The sequence below is a fragment of the Salarias fasciatus genome, chromosome 11, assembly GCF_902148845.1.
Source record: "Salarias fasciatus chromosome 11, fSalaFa1.1, whole genome shotgun sequence".
Taxonomy (NCBI): domain Eukaryota; kingdom Metazoa; phylum Chordata; class Actinopteri; order Blenniiformes; family Blenniidae; genus Salarias; species Salarias fasciatus.
The window spans coordinates 2,529,909-2,548,504 of NC_043755.1; the positions used below are offsets into that span (position 1 = coordinate 2,529,909).

The 18,596-nt window shown below is 43.8% G+C and overlaps 3 protein-coding genes across 10 annotated transcripts in view; all 3 read right to left on the reverse strand.

Moving 5' to 3' along the window:
• The window catches only part of kif13a (kinesin family member 13A), a 33,323-nt gene extending 28,815 nt beyond the window's left edge, over positions 1-4,508 (reverse strand). For all 6 annotated transcript variants that reach the window (XM_030102504.1, XM_030102500.1, XM_030102503.1 and 3 more), the window contains exons 1-2: positions 4,202-4,508; positions 3,849-3,939 (exon numbers count right to left, since the gene is read on the reverse strand). In XM_030102504.1, the coding sequence (XP_029958364.1) occupies positions 3,849-3,939; positions 4,202-4,256 (146 nt within the window). In that variant the 5' untranslated portion in view covers positions 4,257-4,508. The remainder of the gene's footprint in view (positions 1-3,848; positions 3,940-4,201) is intronic.
• A 1,203-nt stretch (positions 4,509-5,711) lies between these two features.
• LOC115396601 (E3 ubiquitin-protein ligase NHLRC1) lies at positions 5,712-14,712 on the reverse strand. Of its 3 annotated transcripts, XM_030102551.1 has the most exons (3): positions 7,495-7,658; positions 7,336-7,341; positions 5,712-7,137 (listed from the first exon to the last, which is right to left on the reverse strand). In XM_030102551.1, exon 3 carries the CDS (start codon positions 7,067-7,069, stop codon positions 5,843-5,845), a length of 1,227 nt encoding a protein of 408 aa, XP_029958411.1. In that variant the 5' UTR covers positions 7,070-7,137; positions 7,336-7,341; positions 7,495-7,658; the 3' UTR covers positions 5,712-5,842. The 3 variants fall into 3 exon arrangements, with proteins under 3 accessions (XP_029958411.1, XP_029958410.1, XP_029958412.1); XM_030102550.1 differs by lacking the exons at positions 7,336-7,341; positions 7,495-7,658 and adding an exon at positions 14,708-14,712 and having other exon boundaries at positions 5,712-7,097; XM_030102552.1 differs by lacking the exon at positions 7,495-7,658 and having other exon boundaries at positions 7,336-7,374.
• Positions 8,022-18,065, reverse strand: ptdss1a (phosphatidylserine synthase 1a). The gene is made up of 13 exons (XM_030102542.1): positions 17,846-18,065; positions 16,708-16,799; positions 15,715-15,759; positions 15,499-15,623; positions 15,241-15,399; positions 14,902-15,053; positions 14,172-14,313; positions 12,622-12,734; positions 12,418-12,483; positions 11,950-12,049; positions 11,762-11,830; positions 9,767-9,833; positions 8,022-9,604 (listed from the first exon to the last, which is right to left on the reverse strand). The coding sequence occupies exons 1-13, from the start codon at positions 18,025-18,027 to the stop codon at positions 9,510-9,512; spliced, it is 1,407 nt and encodes a 468-aa protein (XP_029958402.1). The 5' UTR covers positions 18,028-18,065; the 3' UTR covers positions 8,022-9,509.
• Positions 18,066-18,596: the final 531 nt, after the last annotated feature.

Consider the following 18,596-nt stretch of genomic DNA (forward strand, 5'->3'; position numbering starts at 1 on the left):
TAAATAAGCTTTTACAGAAACTTGGTGTATTTGAGCTGGAATACACAGAAAATTGGGTTTTTAGTTCTCACTTTCCAGCCCGAGCGCTCACGTCTTTGTGCGCCGACAGGCATGCCGGGGCATGATGGATGTAATATGGCCCTATTGTGTGAGTCAAAGGGTATTTTCTTGTCATGATGCTCCACCACTCGGCAGACAGCAGCCTCAGGTATTTCACTGTCCCTCTCCACCTCCCGCCCCGATTGTGTCTGAACGTCAAGAGTGAGCAGACTGGCGCGTGAAAACCAAACCACTTTCCCCAGATTCCCATTTCAAACATGCCATCGGTGCCAGCTTAACAGGCAGATGAAAGACGAGACTTGGGAAACTTAACCTCTCGCCCCGAAGTCACAATCTACGTTTCATTTGCGCGCCACTGGAATTATCGTTCATTTCTCATGGAAACAGGAGAGGGGTGCGAGGTGGGGGGCGAGGGGGTGTCACGAGGGGAGCCATAATGCTCTGCGGTACTAGGAATGAGGCTTAGTCATCAAAGGAAATCCCTTATATTTTTCAAATTCTTAATGCGAGCCACATGTTTAAGAAATGCGGCGCAGCCTGATTAACGCAATTCTAAACAATCTGCGAGGCTTCAAATGTTGAATAAAGTTCAATTTAGAATGAGTTTCTCTCTTGCAGGAAAAAAAAAAACCTCTCTTTGATCCCAACATCAGTCTTCTATAATGAAATCTTGTGTACGGAACAATAAAGTCTATGGCTAAAGCTGTAAGCGTTCACTTTACCTAAAATGTGTCTAGATATAAATATCTGTTGCTGGCGTTTCTTTTCTGAGGCATTCCCATGGGAGAGAAAAAGTTCTCATGATCCGGGCCCTGCGGCCATATTTGGCACGCTAATACCCACTAAATCTGACACATTTCCAGCACACAGGAACAGGTGTCTTCACAACAAGGCCGAGTCTTTCTGATCAGGGTATCCCCTTCTGCTGCCTCCACCAGCAGCAGAAAGGAAAATTACATGGTTTAAGAAAACCATGGCAGCCTAAACACAGAGACCCAAAACACACACACAGCAGCAGAACTCAAACGTTAACAAGTAATTATATGTCTTTCGCTGCACTATAGAAAAGAAATGTGACATAACAGAACCAGAGCTCAGTGCTCTGCTTCTGACTGTACAATAGTTCAGATTTTTTTAAAAAAAGGGTTTGGGAAAGCGGAGCACCTTGGATGAACCCAGTCTGGATGGAAGTGAATCCTGCAGGAGCTGGAAACGTTCAATAACAGTGTGCGATTGACATAGCAGCTACTGTACATCAGATGTGGAAACTTTAGCTTGAAATTCAAATACCACGGGCCTTTGTAGTGGTGAAAGTATTTAGAAGTGGAGAGGATATTTATTTTCATGAGCATGTTGATATTTTTATGTGAGTAATGATATTTATGAGTTTGCAATGAGATTTTTTTTACTGCGTAGTAACATTATATAATATAATTGCATTAAATCTGTATATATAATTAGATTTGTGCATGAAAAATTCCTATTTTAAAGGACTTGTAAATGTCTAGGTCTTTATCTCCGCCTTAGACGTTCCTCTCAGTCAGCTGGATTTTTACAAGTGGATTTTGCTTGTCTCCTGATAACGATATTTTACCCTCGACAAAGACTGGCAGGACCACACTTGTCATGCTGCCTGGCCCTTGGCCTGTATTTTCTTTCCGAAGCTATACAGAATTAATTACAATAAGTACAACTGTAGTTGTCTTAGTAGGTAAGAGGAGAGGAGCTGGATTAACAAACATGAGCCTGCAAGTCCAAACAGAGGGCAAAGATGTAAAACCAAGACCGCCTTCAAAATCAAATTAAGTTGCAAAGTTGCTTGAAAAAGAGATGAAATCATACATTTATATGCTGAGGCATCTCATTAGAGACACACAAATCTTATTCAGCACACACAGCCAGGTGCTTACACACAACTCTCTCCAACCACACATAAGCGGCTTTAAAAGCCCCACGCCACTCTGCACTACTGTCACCTTTTTGTTCTGTAGTTATGAATCATCACCCACATGCTCTGAGCACGATTTGTTTAACTGCCCAGAACGCATCCATAGTGCAGCAGTTTGTGTTCTGATAATTACCTTAAAACACAGGTTAATGCGCTGAGGGAGCAGCGCTGTTACCGCTTCACGTTCACGAGTAGAAACACTCAACAGCAGTGAAAGTGTTACACTTTAACAGGTCTGGATGTGAGCCATGAGAAAATCCCGCACTTGTCCTCGCCTCATATGACTTCATTTTCTGCTGTCACATCGTGCGCGCTTAACTTCTTCCTAAATGAGCATCCCTTTAGATTTGTGTGCGCCCGTGGGTAATCAGGTCAACGCTCTAATCATGTGTGACAACAACAGTGGAGAAGCCCTGACCAAACCGAGTGCAAAATAGTGGAAAAACCTTCAACCAAGAAGGTCCAAATAAAACATTTCCTGTCAATGGTGACAGGCATAAAATTCATGAGCAAATGAATGAGTCCAGATGTGTCAGCGTGAAAGACAGATGAAAAGTCAAACAAATACGTGAGTTTTCTGTGACGGTCTGTGCTCAGGAAAAGTTATTAAGACACGTATTTCAATTTAAAAAAAAAAAAAAAAAAAGCAAACAGGGTGGTCTCACACCATTTCAAATGCAGCATAACATGAATTAGTTCTGACTCTAGAGATTTACAGCGAGACCCTGAGGCTTGACATTAATCTGTACGAGACATTCTCATGTCAGGCAGGCTCAACCTCCTCCGCTTGATCTTCAAATTCAGCACCAGATATGCAAAACTTCAGGGTTGTGTCGTTATGCTGAGATGATTAGTATTGGAAAGCTCACAGGAATTACATAAGATGATATCAAGTTTCAGGCAGGTGGGTGACAGACACCATGCCCTCTGCAGCAGCAGCAGCAGCAGCAGTGCGGGACTCTCGCTGGGCATTTATTTGCTGGAGCTTCTCTTATTGTGATTCAGAGATAAAAGCTGCAGTGCATCAGGATCATTTTTGGAGCCGTCATGTTTCAGTGTGGATAGTTTGGTTAATCTTTGGTCCATGAAGCCACATTTCAGATCATTCCCTGCTAATCTTGAAGGCTATTCGTACAGCATTACAAGCAGTGCTGTATTTTTTTTTCCATCAATAAAATGGCTGTGTTGTGAAGCACTTCTTGTTTGCTTTTTGATGTGATTTCGAGATAAGCATCTGTCATGCACCTGTTTCAGGATCACGGCTGAATCGTTCTGTTCCCATGTAGACTTTGTGGGGCTACCATATGGTGCAAGAAGCAATCAAAGATTCCTTTTCTTGTCTTTAACGTAAATATACAAATAACTTTACAACAATTGAATGTTAGGTTTTTTCACAAACAGAGAGCAGTCTTTCTGGTGTTACTGTGATCTAATCATTTCATTGAGATTTAGAGATAACGGACTGTGTCAGGGTCATACTGTCATGTTTGAATGTAGATTTTTTTAGCTGGATTACAGTTCATGAGACCATATCAGACACTCTTCTCTGTCACATTACTGTATCAGGGTCATAAGTCTTGTTTGAATGCAGATGTTTGTTATAGATTGTGGAGCACAGTGTTGATAATGCTTTGGCAGTTTTTGAACCATGGGGAGAGTGCAATCTGTGTTTTTCTGCTCTTTCACTGACATTTCCAAAACAAGCGCAGGGCAGGAAAGACTTGTAACTCTGAAGCCCTGCAGCCAAACCGAGACAAAAGTTCCCTTTCTATGATAATCCACAAGCTTATTCGAGCAGCGTGCACGTCCAGAGTGTTGGCAGCGTTTCAGCTTTGTTTACCTGCTGTCTCCTTTCGCATTGGATGGCGGAGGGTGCAGAACAGTTTGGTTGTCCTCCATGTCCACGACGCATTTTGTATTCAGTTCGATCTCTGCAGAGAGAATTTCTTTTTAATTTGGAGGGGAGGAAGGGGGGGGGAGGAGGGGGGGGGGGGGGCAGTGAAGCACATTGCGGGGGTGTCAGGAGTGAAAATCTCAGCTCCTTTTCACCGCGTCTCAAACTAGACTCAAGTCTGACTTCAGAAGTCAAGACGAAGCAGCAACGACGAAGAAAACTGAAGCAAAAACTTCACGAAAACGCAGCAAAGAAAGCGAGAACAGAGAGAAAGAGTCTGGTTTTTCTGGCAGACTTACCCCTGCGGTTCATGGGCCGGACTCTCACTGCAACTTTTACCTTTGTATCCGACATTTTCGTCCACTTTTCACTCCCACCCTGTCTGAGATATGAGTGTGTGCAGTCTGTGGATCCCCGACAGCGAGCCGGGGGGAGAAAGGCCCGCCGAGTCTACTGGAACAGCCCCGACGCGGTCCGCTCGTCGAGGGCAAGGCAGACGAACACGGCCATGTCGGTCCCTTTAGGTCCACCACAGCGCGATCCCGGTGCAAATCCAGCGCCCTGCCCCGGACTCCGACAGCATCCCCACCGCCATCTTCCACCCAGAGCACGACTACTGCCGCTGCTGCTGAGCCACGGAGCGAGAGGCTGAGCTACGGGGGGAGGAGGAGGGAGGGAGGGAGAGAGACGGAGGGGAGAAAGAGAGAGAGAGAGAGAGAGGGGGGGGGGGGGGGGGGTGAAACCGGCAGGTCATGTAATGTTTCATAAGGTTTTATAACATTAAGTTAAAAACTTCTACTTTGTTTTTAAACTTTTTGTTTAAACTTAAAAGCTCTGTATTATCTTTCGAGTAAAATAACTCCCATCTCTCTCTCTCTCTCTCTCTCTCTCTCTCTGTCTCTCTCTCTCTCTCTCTCTCTCCCTGCAAAATATCTAAAGACAGATTAATTATTATCACGTGCAGAAAAACAGTTTTAGCATCTTGCTTCTCTTGAAAAGCAAACCAAAAAAAGGTTCATCTACTTACTTCTTTTAATATTATATTCTTTCATTCTTCTCTATTCTTAAACAGGCGTTTGTTTTCCACTGAATATGTAGGAACAAAAACACATTTTTTTACACATTACTTTAACAAGCATAGATCAATAAAACATCTTGAAATCTTTATTTAACCCCATTTATACAATAGTCTAATTGCATCATAATGAATTTCGTCTAATTCCATGTTTCCCTGAAGTTTTGAGAATATCTTAGAAAACAACTCGTCCTGACAGGTACTCATGCAGTCAGGTGTAATCCCTATGAACCAAACCCCATGATGCTAATCCCACATCAAAAGGAAATGTCTATTTTCAATTATTCCTTGATGCACGCAATGTGTTGTGTATGAGTTTTTCAGTCGAAGTTTGTGATTTACCAAAAACAGTAAGATGTATCAGTTGTTTTTTTAATTAATTTTTATATTTAGCTTTTCTTCCGTTCAGCTTTCAAGATTCTCTTTGAAACCAAAACCAAACCAAACCATTCCCATCACCAATGTATTTCCCCCCCATTTCCTACTTTTTTTTTTACATTCTTGCATTTATATTTTATTCTAACATTTATATTATAATGCATAATAATCACATTTTGCCTACTTGTGTCAGTTTGCTGCATGAAGAACCATGAACACATGAAATAAGACATCAGAGAGCTGATTTAATAGACCGATAATAGTGAAGAGGGACGAGAAACACAAGAATGGAAACACATGAATTCAGTTACTCAAACAGTAGTTTACTTCACAATTTGAAAACAAAACTACCCTGTAGTGGAGATGAAAGATGGATGAATTAGACTCTTCATTCATTCAATGTAAGGGTGCAGGGTTACAGGAAAGTTTTCATATATTATTTGTTTTTTTCCCTCTTCTCTCTGTTTGAAATTGGTTTATACAGGAACTAAACAAAGTGTGAAGAAATTGCTTCAGCAGAATAAATCTTGACTGTGTGATCTCCACTGTCCAGAACAATGAGCGTGTTGTTCTGAAGCACCGTTCCAACAGGGCGGATGAGGCGGTCTGCCACCAGAGGAGTGAGGACGGGGCGGTCGTCCTTCAGGTTTCCCAGACTGAAAACCATCCCCTGATCAGAATCGGTCACAATCACGTCTCCGTCTCTGTCGAAGCCCACTCCTGACATGTTGAGCCTCACCGTGGCCGTCAGGCTCAAGCTGAAGCTGTCGATCTGATGCAGAAGGTCGAAGTCTTCAGTAAATACTTTCAACTGTCTGTATTGATACTTGCCGGTTTTAGTTGGACGCTCCATCACAGCAATGTTTCCATTTCCAAAACAGCAGGCTACAGATTTTGGGCACTGCAGGTCTGAGATGACAGTCTGATGCTCTAAAATGACCCCATGACCATAGTCCACTTTCACCTGGGACAGTGTGCCGGCCTGAGCATCTGACACCAGGATGTTCCCACAGGCGTCTGTGTCGACCCCCCAGGGCAGCTTCAAGGACTTCCTGACTGTCAACAGATGCGTTCCTCTGGAAGTGAAGACCTTCACAGCTCTGTCTCCTGCATCTGTCACCACCACGTAACCACTGGTGGTCACGGCCACATCCACGGGGTAACGAACGTCGCCGGTGGCCGAGCCCTTTCGCCCGAAGCTGTGCAGCTTTCTCCCCTGCACGTTGAACACCACCACTCTCTTTTCTCCATCGTGCACCACAACTATGGTTCCTTTAGATCCCAGCGCAGCGATCCCAGTGGGGTTGATGAGAGTCCCCCACCCTCCAAATGCAGCTTGAAGGTGTAGAGCTGCGCGTGTCAGACCCGTGGATGAAAAAAGGCTTGCTTTGGGACTGCGAGAAGATGGAGGAGTCTGAGACAGCAGAAGCTCGTGCAGATCACTGAGAACCTGGCAGTGGGAGGTGCTGTCAACACTGCACAGCTGTCGACAAAAAGGGCACTCCAGCTTCCTCAGGAGAGGGTGGGACAGAGCTGCGATGCATTCCAGACAGAGTACATGGCCACAGGAAAGGTTCTGCGGTCTGCGCTCCCTCTGCTGAGAGCTGAACATCTCGAAGCACACTTTGCACTCCAGCAAGTTGATCTGGATCTCCCTCAGTATCCCATCAGGACTCAGGCAGCCACGGTGTGGGAGACCAGGACTCTTGGCCATGACTGAAAAATCCTGATGTCCTTTAAACCTCCTGAGGCTTCTGAACGAGCACAAGCAGCCTGTGCAGTCTACCAAAGCAAAAAACAAAAAGAGGAGATTTGAATCTGGTGGAGAAAACGACAAGGAGAGATCTATGAATGCTCACTACTGCAACAATTCAGTGAATGCAGTCACATCCTGTGCTCTGAGGCCAGAGACGACCACGTGACATCCTGCAACAGAACAGAGGCTCTCTGCTGCCACCCTTTGGAAAACAGCTCACTCACAGGCTGCTGCTCCCAGGGACGCACATGTTCCAAGAAATATATTCCAACACAGGAAAAAAAAAAAAAAAAAACATTTTTAAATATTTCACCATAATGAAGACATTTTCCAAATTTAAAACCAGAATGCCTAAAACTGCTCCAGTGCACCTGAATACTCACTTGCAGCAGCTTGAAGGTTGTTTCTTGTCAACAAGGCTTAAAGTCTGCAGCTCCAACTCTGCTGTTGCTGCTCATGCGCCCACTAGTCGACCATGTTCATTGCAGCGTTTTTCCAAAGGAACAGTGACTGTCCCTGGAAATGCATCTTGTTATAGGTCATGAAGAGAAAGCTATTTCCGTCTGAGTTCCATGCTGTGCGAACCGAGTGAAATCTGACCCGGGATGGGTAGTGCGAGAGTCAGCCAATCCAGCACGGCCCTGCTGCAGCAGGGCAGCGTTTAGGGGTCATACAAGGTCAGTAAACATTTCCCTTTGTGACATATGTAACCATATGCATACAGCTCTGAATGTGGTAGGTGGGAGCAAAAACAATCTGCTGGATGATCAATAAACCAAGCGGTCAATGACGAGTCACCAAAAGTTTTAAGAGGAAATGTAAAACATTTTAATATGTTTCATTATTTCACAGTGGAAAAAAAAAACAACCCAGCACAAGTCATTTTCAGAGGAAATGTTTTTTTTTTTTCTTCTTTTTTTTGGCAAATGACATTTAAATCCAAAGACAATGTACCATTTCTAGTGTGTACTATGCACAGGAGCCTGGTCCAAGATGCAAAGCTCAACGTCTGGATTGTCGAGGGTTATGAGGAATATATCTGTGCTGAGATGATACTGGCAGAGCAAATGAAAAGAAAAACCTTCATTAAAGCACTCAGGGCCAAACAAATCAAATGCAAAAGCCCAAATTTAGCCTATACAAATTGAGAAATGTCAGAAATACAAAAACAAACAAACAAAAAAACAACAACATGCAAACAGGCACGGTGGGTGAATTAAAATGTTACACTGAGAGACAAAACACTGGTGTACTGCTGTGTGGTGTAAAACAGACTCTTTCAACTACTTTTGTAACATTTTCCTAGTAAAACACTTGATCTGATTTGACACAGCCATGCAAATGCAAATATATGCCACAACAAGATAAGGTCGCCTGCACAGTCCTGGAGTCCCTGGCATCACATGCAGGAATTAGAATAATTGCCCTCTTTTTTTTTTTTTGTTTAAATCAGTACGGTCAATAATATTAATAAAAAAAAAAATGATAGCAGCCACAGATGGACAGGGAGAGTAAAACCACTCAGGGTCACAAGGATTCACTAAATACTCAATTACAAAAATGTACAGTATTTTCAAGAGAACATTCTGCAAAGTGCTTCAACTGTGTGCTCTGCTCTGTTTACCGATCAAACGCAAACCTCAGTCGATGGTGCTACCGAGCTGAAGTCGTCTTGCATTGAAATCCCATCCACATTCAAGTTAAAACATACAATAGTGAACATCTGTGTCAATATACTATCAATGACAGATATTTATAAAACAAAACAAACAAAAAAAATTTAGCTTCTCTGTGCTATAAACATTGAGGCTCTAATTAAAATGATAAATTCAACAACAATGGCTTTGAACGTTGAAATGTGTCGAACCAACATACTGGAGTCAACCAGTGAAATGTACATTAGTCATCAATGATACTGTATCATAGGATAAATGTTTGTAAATTATAGTTTATCAGCTACAATGATCATGCAGTCACATCTAGAGTGGGTGGTTATTTATTTTTTTTTCTTGTCGCCACCTCTTTTTCTCACGCACTCGCACGGCCCCACTCTTTCAGACTCTCTCTCACGCACAAAGAAACCTGTGATTAGTGGTTTAGGAGCTTTTCATGACCGTAACAACACAGAGTTCACTGTGCACGTCTGTGGTCTCGCCGCCACCGTGCACTCCTTATAACACTGCCTGGACCCGATCATCCACCTGAGCCTCGGCTGTCCCCGCTCCTCCTGCTGCAGGGGCCTTCTAGACTTCAGTTGCACCAGGAAGTGGTCATAACTTTACCCCCATTCTTTTTTTTTTTTTTTTTTTTTTAATTTTATTTCTTTGTTTTTTGTTGTTTTTTTTCCAACTCATAATCCTTCAGAGTGAGTTCAGGCGCCACCCAGCAGCTACAGTTCCTACTGGCTGTCGAGGCCGTTGACAGATTTGGTTTTTCCCGAGTCCTTGGTTCTCCGCCTGGTTGTGGGGCTGTCGCCATCCACCTCTGGCTCCGCTGGAATGGGAAACATTTTTAACACAAGTTCACGTGTGCATATCTACAGAACGAGTGCGACACAATTCCAGACACTAGAGGTCCCCCCCTTACAAGATAGACAGAGAAGATTGAACTCCATCTTTACCAGGATCATGATGAATGACAGGAAAGCCGCTGTACCTTTAAATCCTTCTGACACATGGTCCGCAAGCCCCGTGTAAATACTGTCCTCGCATTCTGAGAGGCTCTGTGACGGGAGAGAAAGGGTTAAAAACACATGACACGCATACCTTCAGCAGAACGGGGAGCATGAAACAGATTAATGGCCTTGCACAATTCTCCCGGCGCTGATAAGAAACAGTAAAGGGGAAATAATCCTGAAAGTCCAGGAGCGAAAGTTCACAACATGAAATGTTTACACACAGAACTTGCACTATGACGGACTGAAGCGGTGTGTGGAACAGACAGGCTTTACTTGTTCACACACACATGCACGCACGCACACACACACACACACACACACACACACACACACGTGATGCAGCTTTATTTAGACATAACAAGACTGTAATAGAATGTCAATGACTTGTGAGGAGTCATTGTAGAAGAGTCGTCACAGCGCAGTGCTCCGTTTTGTCACAGCTGAGGTGGATTGTAATACGTTGAATTGATCTTACGAGATCTTCATTGATGTGTGACCATATTCTTCATTTTTTCCCCCACTCTGCTTTCCAAATGTGCAACAAACCACAATGTCTGGTACGCTACAGCTCTTGTTTTTGATAGCTTTTTAAAAACTTGAATCTGTCAAAAGTTTTATCTGAAAGCATTCCAAGTTCTTGACAAGTATATGGCCTCGTGCCTGAATGGTGCCACATGAATGAATCAATCGTCTAACTCTGATAATGATTTATATCATTATAGGTCACAGGGCGCTGGCGATGGTCCCAGCTAACAATGGGCAAAGGTAACACTCTGGACAAACAGAGAGACAGACCCACACACTCATATTCAGGAGAGGTTTTAAATCACCAATGAACAACAGAGAAAACCGGCAATCGGCCATAGGGAGAGCATTCAAACTCCACAGAAAAGCCTGGACCAGACTGGAACGTTGTCACGTTCTCACTTTGAGAATCTATTCGAATAATTCTTCTGTTAAGGTGAATCCTGAGTTCACATTTGAGACTAATGAGAACTATCTGCATGCGTTCCCAGGATTAAAAGTGTTTTCAGTCTAAACAGGCGGAGCGATAACACTAAACAGCGAGCAGCTTTATTAAAGCGTCACGAAACGTCACTCAGAACATCGTATGAGAACAACACTGAACGATGGAGCTAAAGCTGACCCTGGAGACGAGGTGCATAATAAATCTGGTGCCTGTGGCAGGAAGTAACTATATGAGAGCAAATGAGGCCGATAACTCTGATAATAGAGGCAGCATTACCCATTACCCATTACCCACTCCGGTCTGTGGCTTCATTCAGGAAGAATAAAGTCACTTTCAAATGGATTCTTTTTGCTTTTACATTGTCCGCATTTCAAAGGAATCAATAAACGATTTTCATAAGTCACCAGTCATTTGTATCTAAACTTGATTGGGTTTCTATTTATTTTGCATAGGATTTTTTTTTTTTCGTAATTTATATACTTATACAATAGTTTCATATTCTTGAAAATATTTTTATTATACTGATTTTTTTTTTAAATATTACATTTGGACAACTGTTTATATTAGTTTAACTATATGATGTTATTCTGCTGACGGCTACTAAGTTTTATAGGTCCACTTCTGTCACTGTACAAAGTTTATGGCGGTGTTGTATACTACCGGTCAGAAGTTTGACAACACCTCAGTTCAAGTCGATGAGTCAAGTCAAATGAAAGGCTTGAAATGGTACAAAGGTCAGTGACGAAGTGCCAGTGGTCAGAATAAGGTAACTTCACTCAGAGATGAAAAACTATGCACATTTCAGAAGACTTTTGTCAGGAAACAAGGTTAGCAACTAAAAAGTTATTCCTGCTACTTTTCGAGCATGCTGATAGCGTGAACCTTGTTTATTTATTCACATTCAAAAATAAAAGTGTGCACATCGAAGTGTGTGTGACAGTGGAATCTGGTCTGCAGGAGTCTAAAGGAAAAACACTTGGGAAGGTCAAAGCCATAAACATACCTTTCCCCGTGGGCCATATGTTTCTGCATACCAAACCATTCCATAGAGGCACAGGAATGTAATGAAGGCCTAAAAACAGATCAAAGGCCGGTGAATACCGACTGACACGATCAATAACTCCCAGCTGGGGAGGCGTTTCAAGTTAAAACAGTGACGCTGACTCGGAAAGACTCTGAAGCTGATCTTACCAAACACAACAGCCAGAGGATCACGTAGAGGATCTGTGTTTTTGAAAACAAGTCCTGTCCAAATTTAATGCATGCCAAGGCCTCCAGGAAGGCGATTGCCCTGTGAACCAGACGGGACAAAGCAAACACGTGAGGCTGCGACCCGCCCTTCGATTTGAATGGAGAAACACATTTCTAAACAAATGCCGAGAGCCTTCACCTGCAGGGAGTGCTGGGAGAGGCTGACCTGAGCGCGGTAACATTAGCTCGGGGGAGATTTATTACTGTTTTTTGGATAATAACATTCCTGAAGTAGGTCAACTGTCCGACAGCTTAAGCTCTGAAATGCCGGGACAAATATCCGAAGCACCTGCTCCATCGGTTGATGCTCATCGCAGCGAACGGCGGCCCTGATCAGCAGCCGCCGCCGCCTGCGGCTGTCAGGTTACGCACACCTCAGTGTACACATTAACATCAGGAGAAACTCACCCGAACACCCAGCACTGAGTCCCAACTCTCTTGCACTGCGTGTCTGTGAGGTACGCATAATACTGCCTGCAGCAAAAACAAACACAACGCAAAACGTAAGCAAATTCAACCCGGCAGTTCCAGTCCGTCCGTCTCTCACTTCACCATAAATAAAGGTGTCCGGGAAACGGCCGAAAGAGGAACCGCTCTGTGACGGCGGCCTACCTCACTGTCGGGGCGGTGATGATCCCCACGAACAGGATGCGACACCAGCTCAGAGCGTGACTCGCAGGAAAGACAAAAATGTGTTTCAGGAAGAATGTGTTCAGCTCCGTCAGCTGGGGAAGAACAGATATACAATACGTGGCGAGAACGTAAATGTTAGGACAGACGGACAGGCTGTATTTACACATATCAGCTTTGAATCTAAACATTTTGATTCTTTATGAAGTTCCAGAGAAACAGCACATATTCCAAGCTCAACGCACTAAAGAAGCTGTGTTTCACTCTGATGTTACAGACCAAAAAAAAATGACACTTGGAAAAAAAACATTTAAGTTATGATACAAATACTAAAGTCCACTGGAACATTTCTATCCAGGTTATTCAAGGATACTTTTTATTTTCAAGCAATTTTCTGCACCTAATGGACTTTCAACAGCGTGAGCTGCATTAATGTTTTACTATAAGTTAATCTGAGCTTTCAGAGACAGTCAATCTGCCTCAGAGCCTACATGTGGATATTAGGCAGTGAAAGGACGAGAGCAAGGTAGTAAATATCCTTTCCAAGTACGCTACGTTCCATCGGCCAGAAGCTTTAACAATGCGACTGAAACAGGGGTAGACAAAAGGAATGCCATCATTATTATTAATATCATGATAAAATCTGTTTTTGAGCAGATCCTTCAGGAGAGGCAACTTGTAGTGAGAATTAAAGGAAAAATGTCAGCTGTATATTACCACGATCAAAAAACTCCCTTAACAGAGTTCAAAAAGCCGTGGGATGTTCTATCTCATGTGGGTTCCATAAGTGATAAAAAGCACTGATGCCACCTCTACACAATAAAGCACCAGTCTTTCCTTTTTACAAAAAACCAATGCTGAGTTGAACTAGATACCAACAGAAATCCAGTGTCAAAGTAAGTCAGCCATGGATGAACATGCTGTCAACAATGGCAGCAGTGTATCTTAAAAGGGGGACTTTGTCCCGGTCCCACTCGTCCACGCTGGATAATGAGGGAGGGAATGCCAGCAGCAGTGTCACTTGGACGGGAGCCCATGCGGTTGAACTGAAGAGCTGCTCAACTGTCATCACACTGAGGGAAGTCCTCCTCGACTCCTTCAACACAAAACTGGTAATTACTATTAGAGGCTTCAAGAAAACCTTCAGCTGTGTGACTGACGGAGGAAGGTGCTGATTCATGGGGGGAAAAATTAAGAGTAACGCCACTATTTAGCTTTCATTTCAAGCCGGCTTCAGGCGTGAAAGTTTGGCGGCCATAGTGGAATTTCCCGTATAGAGCAATCGCGCTGACTCAAGATCTCCCTCCATGTTGTCCTCATTCTACGTAATCCTGTCAGTCTCACTCTGATGGGATTAGCCGTTGATATACCCTCACTCATTAGACGGATCCATGTGGGGACGGGTTTTGGATTTCAGCGACGCAGGAGCCGACTCGATTAGCCGGGACTTAACAACAGATGATCCAGATGATCTTCAGCCGGTCAGCACTCTGAGGCGTTGACTGCCGAGAGAGGATTCCTCGCCGACCCACCTGCCAGATGATCATGAACAGATAGACGCCCATCACCCGCTGCAGGGAGGACTTCGGGTCGAGCCAGCGCACGTACGTCCAGCTGGCCGGGGTGAACTGCAGCACGGCCCGTTTGATCTTCCCCGTGGTGGTGTGGATGTCCCTGGTGGGGGAAGCGCCGAAAGGAGGGTCACAAAGACGCGCAGATAGATTTACGGTAGCTGCTGCGCGAGCGCACGGAGACAAAGCCTGATGAAAGTGATGCGGGCGCATGAATCATTCAAGGCCACTTTTTTGTGATGAGCAGGTGAGGTCGCTTTTCAAAGCAATAGTTTACACAACAGCTCTACGGTGCCTTAGCAAACAGACGTCTGTTCAATCCCACTGGCAGCCAAATGTTAAAACAATGATTATGGCAACAAATATATATCTAAATATTGATAAAAGTTAGGGTAAACATGAACTAAATAAGAAATATGGTTATGAAAAGTGTGCATGCTATGTAATGTGAGCAACAACGGTATACAGCCGCAGGGTTAAACTAACATATCAGGCACATTGCTGATTGCAGTACAAGCCGATTTGATTAAATTCATGCACCAGTTCCAAAACAAAGCCTGTTTCCCTTTCCAACAGCAAAAAAAAAAAAGACATGGAAGAAGCAAATGAAAAATGAAAATGGTCGAGTTAATGTTGTTAAAGCAGTCACAAAATGAGAACAGTAATTCATTTGCAGATCATGGAGTCATACTTAATGCTGGCCCAGTGGTAGGTCCTCATCTCCAAAAAGCGGCAGACAGTCATGCCAAGCCAGATTCCCCCTCCATTACACAGCAGAATATCCAGAATCACTTGGTCCCACCAGCACTCAGCAAAGTTAGGCAACAGATGCATGAAGAAGAGCTACAGGTACAGATGAAGAGAATGCATTGAGTTTGGTTTTTTTTAAATCCTCCATTATGTATTATGTTCAGGAAATCTGTACAGAGAGGCCAAAAACACTCATTTTCCTCCGATCATCAACTTAGTTCTCACTAAAAACAGACAGAAATGCAGCATGCGGACACAACCTGTCCGTGTTTGTGTGTACCTCTGTGAGCTCCCACGTAATACTGATGGTCCAGCACAGGCCATAGCTCCGGATGAGCAGGGCCTTCATGCCCCAACCCCAGAAATGGCTGAACGCGAAAATGTCGAAATGGCTGAGGATTCTCTCCCAGGTGATGACGTGACAGTTCACGGCGTATTCCTGCAGGCAGCGGCGCAGACAGTCTGGTTACAGCGCCGCGTAAATCAATGTGGTAAATGGGTTCTTTTTTTTTTCATGCCATAAGCCGACATCACTCACCATTATGTCCGCCTCTCTCTTGGCGTAGCGCAGGTTGGGATCCAACCAGTACATCAGCTGCTTCACTTGGTGCCAGTTGAGGAAGATGATGAAAACCAGGAAGAGGAAGTAGAGGACACTGAGGCCTGAGAGGCAGAGGCACAAAATGTTCAGAGAGCACTGCAGCAGCAACAACAACCGCCGCTCTGACATTGAAGACATTGAGGAAAAACCCACCGAAAACTATTCTCCATATTGCTGGATGTGGTCTGGTGAACGGCCCTGGAATGAAGACACTTTGTTAAAGATGTGATGGTGGAACAGACAGAACTGCATGAATAAAAAACATTTCATGGTCATGTTTCTTCCTTCATAACACTTCGTTCCTTTCAGTTATTGGCTTGTAGCGTTGATTTATGGCTTTAATTTTCAGCTTTTGTGGCCATGGGATTATTGTTGAGTCATCTGTTATTTGTGTGAAATAACTGTCAAGAAAATGCTTTATTCATTTATTTATTTATTTTTAATTTTTCACGACTAATTCCCTCTTCTTGGAAAGCAGTGACGAATTTCTTTGGGCTCTCACTAACTGCATCCAGAAATAAACCTGCAGCTTAATGTGCGTCTCTGCACTGATGGCGTGGCAGAGCAGGTTCTGGTGGAAAACGACACCAACCAATGAGGAAAGCGCATTCTCTGCTAAAAATTTCAACACAACTCTACTTTGAAATGTGTAATTATGAGGAAATCACACAGATTTGTGGCTTCGTTTCAAGAGCAGGCTAAAACCTGCATATTTCATCTCTTTGGAAGACTCGGGTAGATGCTTTCATGCTTTCCAATGAAATGCGGCAAATGTTATGACTCAAATGTAGCACATCTCCCTTCCACTGAAACACGGACCTGACTCAGCTGTTTTGACACAAGTCGCTCATGTCTCCTCTTTTTCCGTTGCCCTCTGGCCACATGCTGACATGGAGCACAATTCTGTCTGAAATTCCCACACTGACTGGGCCAAACAGGATATTATTTGAATCTGTTATGTCAAACAGCAAGAACCATCTTATTTAAAACAGCCTGGATGTTGTGCTTCCTGATATCTGCCAGGGTCAACATGACTTCTTCCTTTAAGTATGCAGAGCAGAAAAATAGCACTGTGTGATCGAGTCAGAAATGTTCTTTGCTCTTTTTGGAGTGATACTATACTTGTCTTATCCTGTGTCGTCTCACCATTAGGAAATGCCAAAACACTGATGATCAGGAAGAAGGAGATGACCAGAATGAGCCCCACCCAGACATTATTATCAGGATTTCCATCATCTCTGCAGAAAGAGAAAACTCACATTAACAGACTGAATGTCGCCCGCTGACATTTATTCCGATGAGCAAATATTGAAGATATAATGAATTATATCAATAAAGACAATGAGCAGAACAGAATATTTCCATCCTACTGATTAATGTATATATTTACTTCCCGTTTGTGTGTGGGTTTTCTTCAGGTACTCTTGTTTTCTCTCACAGTCCAGAAACATTTATGTGAGGCTACCTGGTGAAGCTGGTGTGGTTGTTGGTCAGTGTGTGTTTGTTCTGTGATGGACTGGTGACCTGCTCAGGGTGTATCCTGCCCTCGCCCATAGTCAGCTGGGACTGGCTTCAGTGCCCTTAAGCAGGACAATGTAGAAAATGGATGATTTATAAGGTATACTGTACTGCATATGAGTCAAATCATAATTACCATACATTAAAAAAGGTCAGGTGGAGGTGTATGTTGTTTTCTCTGAAATCTAAAAACTGTGGATGTATTTTAAGTAGTTATTGATCTATTACTGTTCAAGCTAGTGGAGACTGAAGTACAGCTAATCATCCAAGACAGAGCTTATAAACATTTTGTATAATTCTATTACATCTAATGTTTTGGATATTAATTTTTAAAAGATGCCATAATTACCACAACATATTTACAACAATGTACATTTTTAGGCAATATGACAGTGCCGTAAAAGCCAGCAGAATTGATTTTTAAATGAAAATATGACACACTGAGATGCACCTGAGTGAAGCTGTGCATCATGATCTGCTCACTTTCACTGCTGGATCTGAAGTCAATGCAGGAAACACTGGAATAATGTTACATAACTACCACAACACCTATTATTTACCAGCCTCGATTAAAGTCTGAGCACAGTTAAGGTGAGGAGAGTCAACCCAGTCGCTGCTAGCGGCGGTTTGACGGGACAGTAAAGAGAAATCAAGGCAGATCGCTGAGGAGAGAGAGAGAGAGTACCTGGCTCAGCCTGAGCATCACTGCTAGCATCGCTAAGCTAGCCCGCAGAGCTAGCTGCCCCGCTAGCCGGGGACGACTCACCTCGTAAAGGCGAAATACATCAGACTGAGCACGGTGCATGTCAGCAGCGTGATGGTGTGCGGCCGGTAGAAGAAGTCGATGGTGATATCCTCGACCTGCTGCTCGTTGATCATTCGGAAATGCATCCTGTAGTTCACATCATCCTTACTGAGTGTGTGGGCTCCGCCGTACACGGACGCCATGGCTGGAGGCGGCCAGCAGGAGCAGCAGCGGCTCCTCACAGAGAGGAGGGGTGGGGGGGATTCTCCTCCTCCTCCTCCTCCTCCTCCTCTTCCTCTAGCATACAAACAACTAACCTACAGATGGAAAACACTTTAAATAAATATATAAAGTTACATTACTGGAAAGCTTGCAAGCAAAAGCAGGAGGTTGCACGAGGTAAACGCGTAGGAGGGGAAACGGCTGATATGTTTGCTGGGAGTGTTCCAAAGTGGGAGATTTTATCGAGTGATTTTTCTATGAGGAAGAAGAGCAGAGTCTAACTTTATAACGATCTGTTTACACACAGCGAAAAGCGATATCTGGCCGTGAAACCCGACCTTCGTGGAATCGGCGGAGTTTCTCTGAATGAAGTTCCTCCAGCAGGTGATCTGATGTGTGTTTATCGCCCCCTGGTGGCGCCTCGCGGCCTCACATGTTATTTACGCCTGAAGCAGCAGGGCAAGACTGTTTTTTTTTTTTTTTTTTTTTCAAATCTGGTGTCAGAGGTCAGAGGCCTTGACCCCGAACTATCACCTCATTTATGATTTTA

Bases quoted from the DNA above. Each gene is read 5' to 3' on its own strand.
- ptdss1a (XM_030102542.1), bottom strand. From the start codon at position 18,027: ATGGCGTCCGTGTACGGCGGAGCCCACACACTCAGTAAGGATGATGTG. The intron at 15,400-15,498 runs GTGAGTGATGTC...CGCTGCCTGCAG, and splicing joins AGAGAGAGGCGGACATAATG to GAATACGCCGTGAACTGTCA. The intron at 11,831-11,949 runs GTAAGATCAGCT...ATCTGTTTTTAG, and splicing joins TCCTCTGGCTGTTGTGTTTG to GCCTTCATTACATTCCTGTG.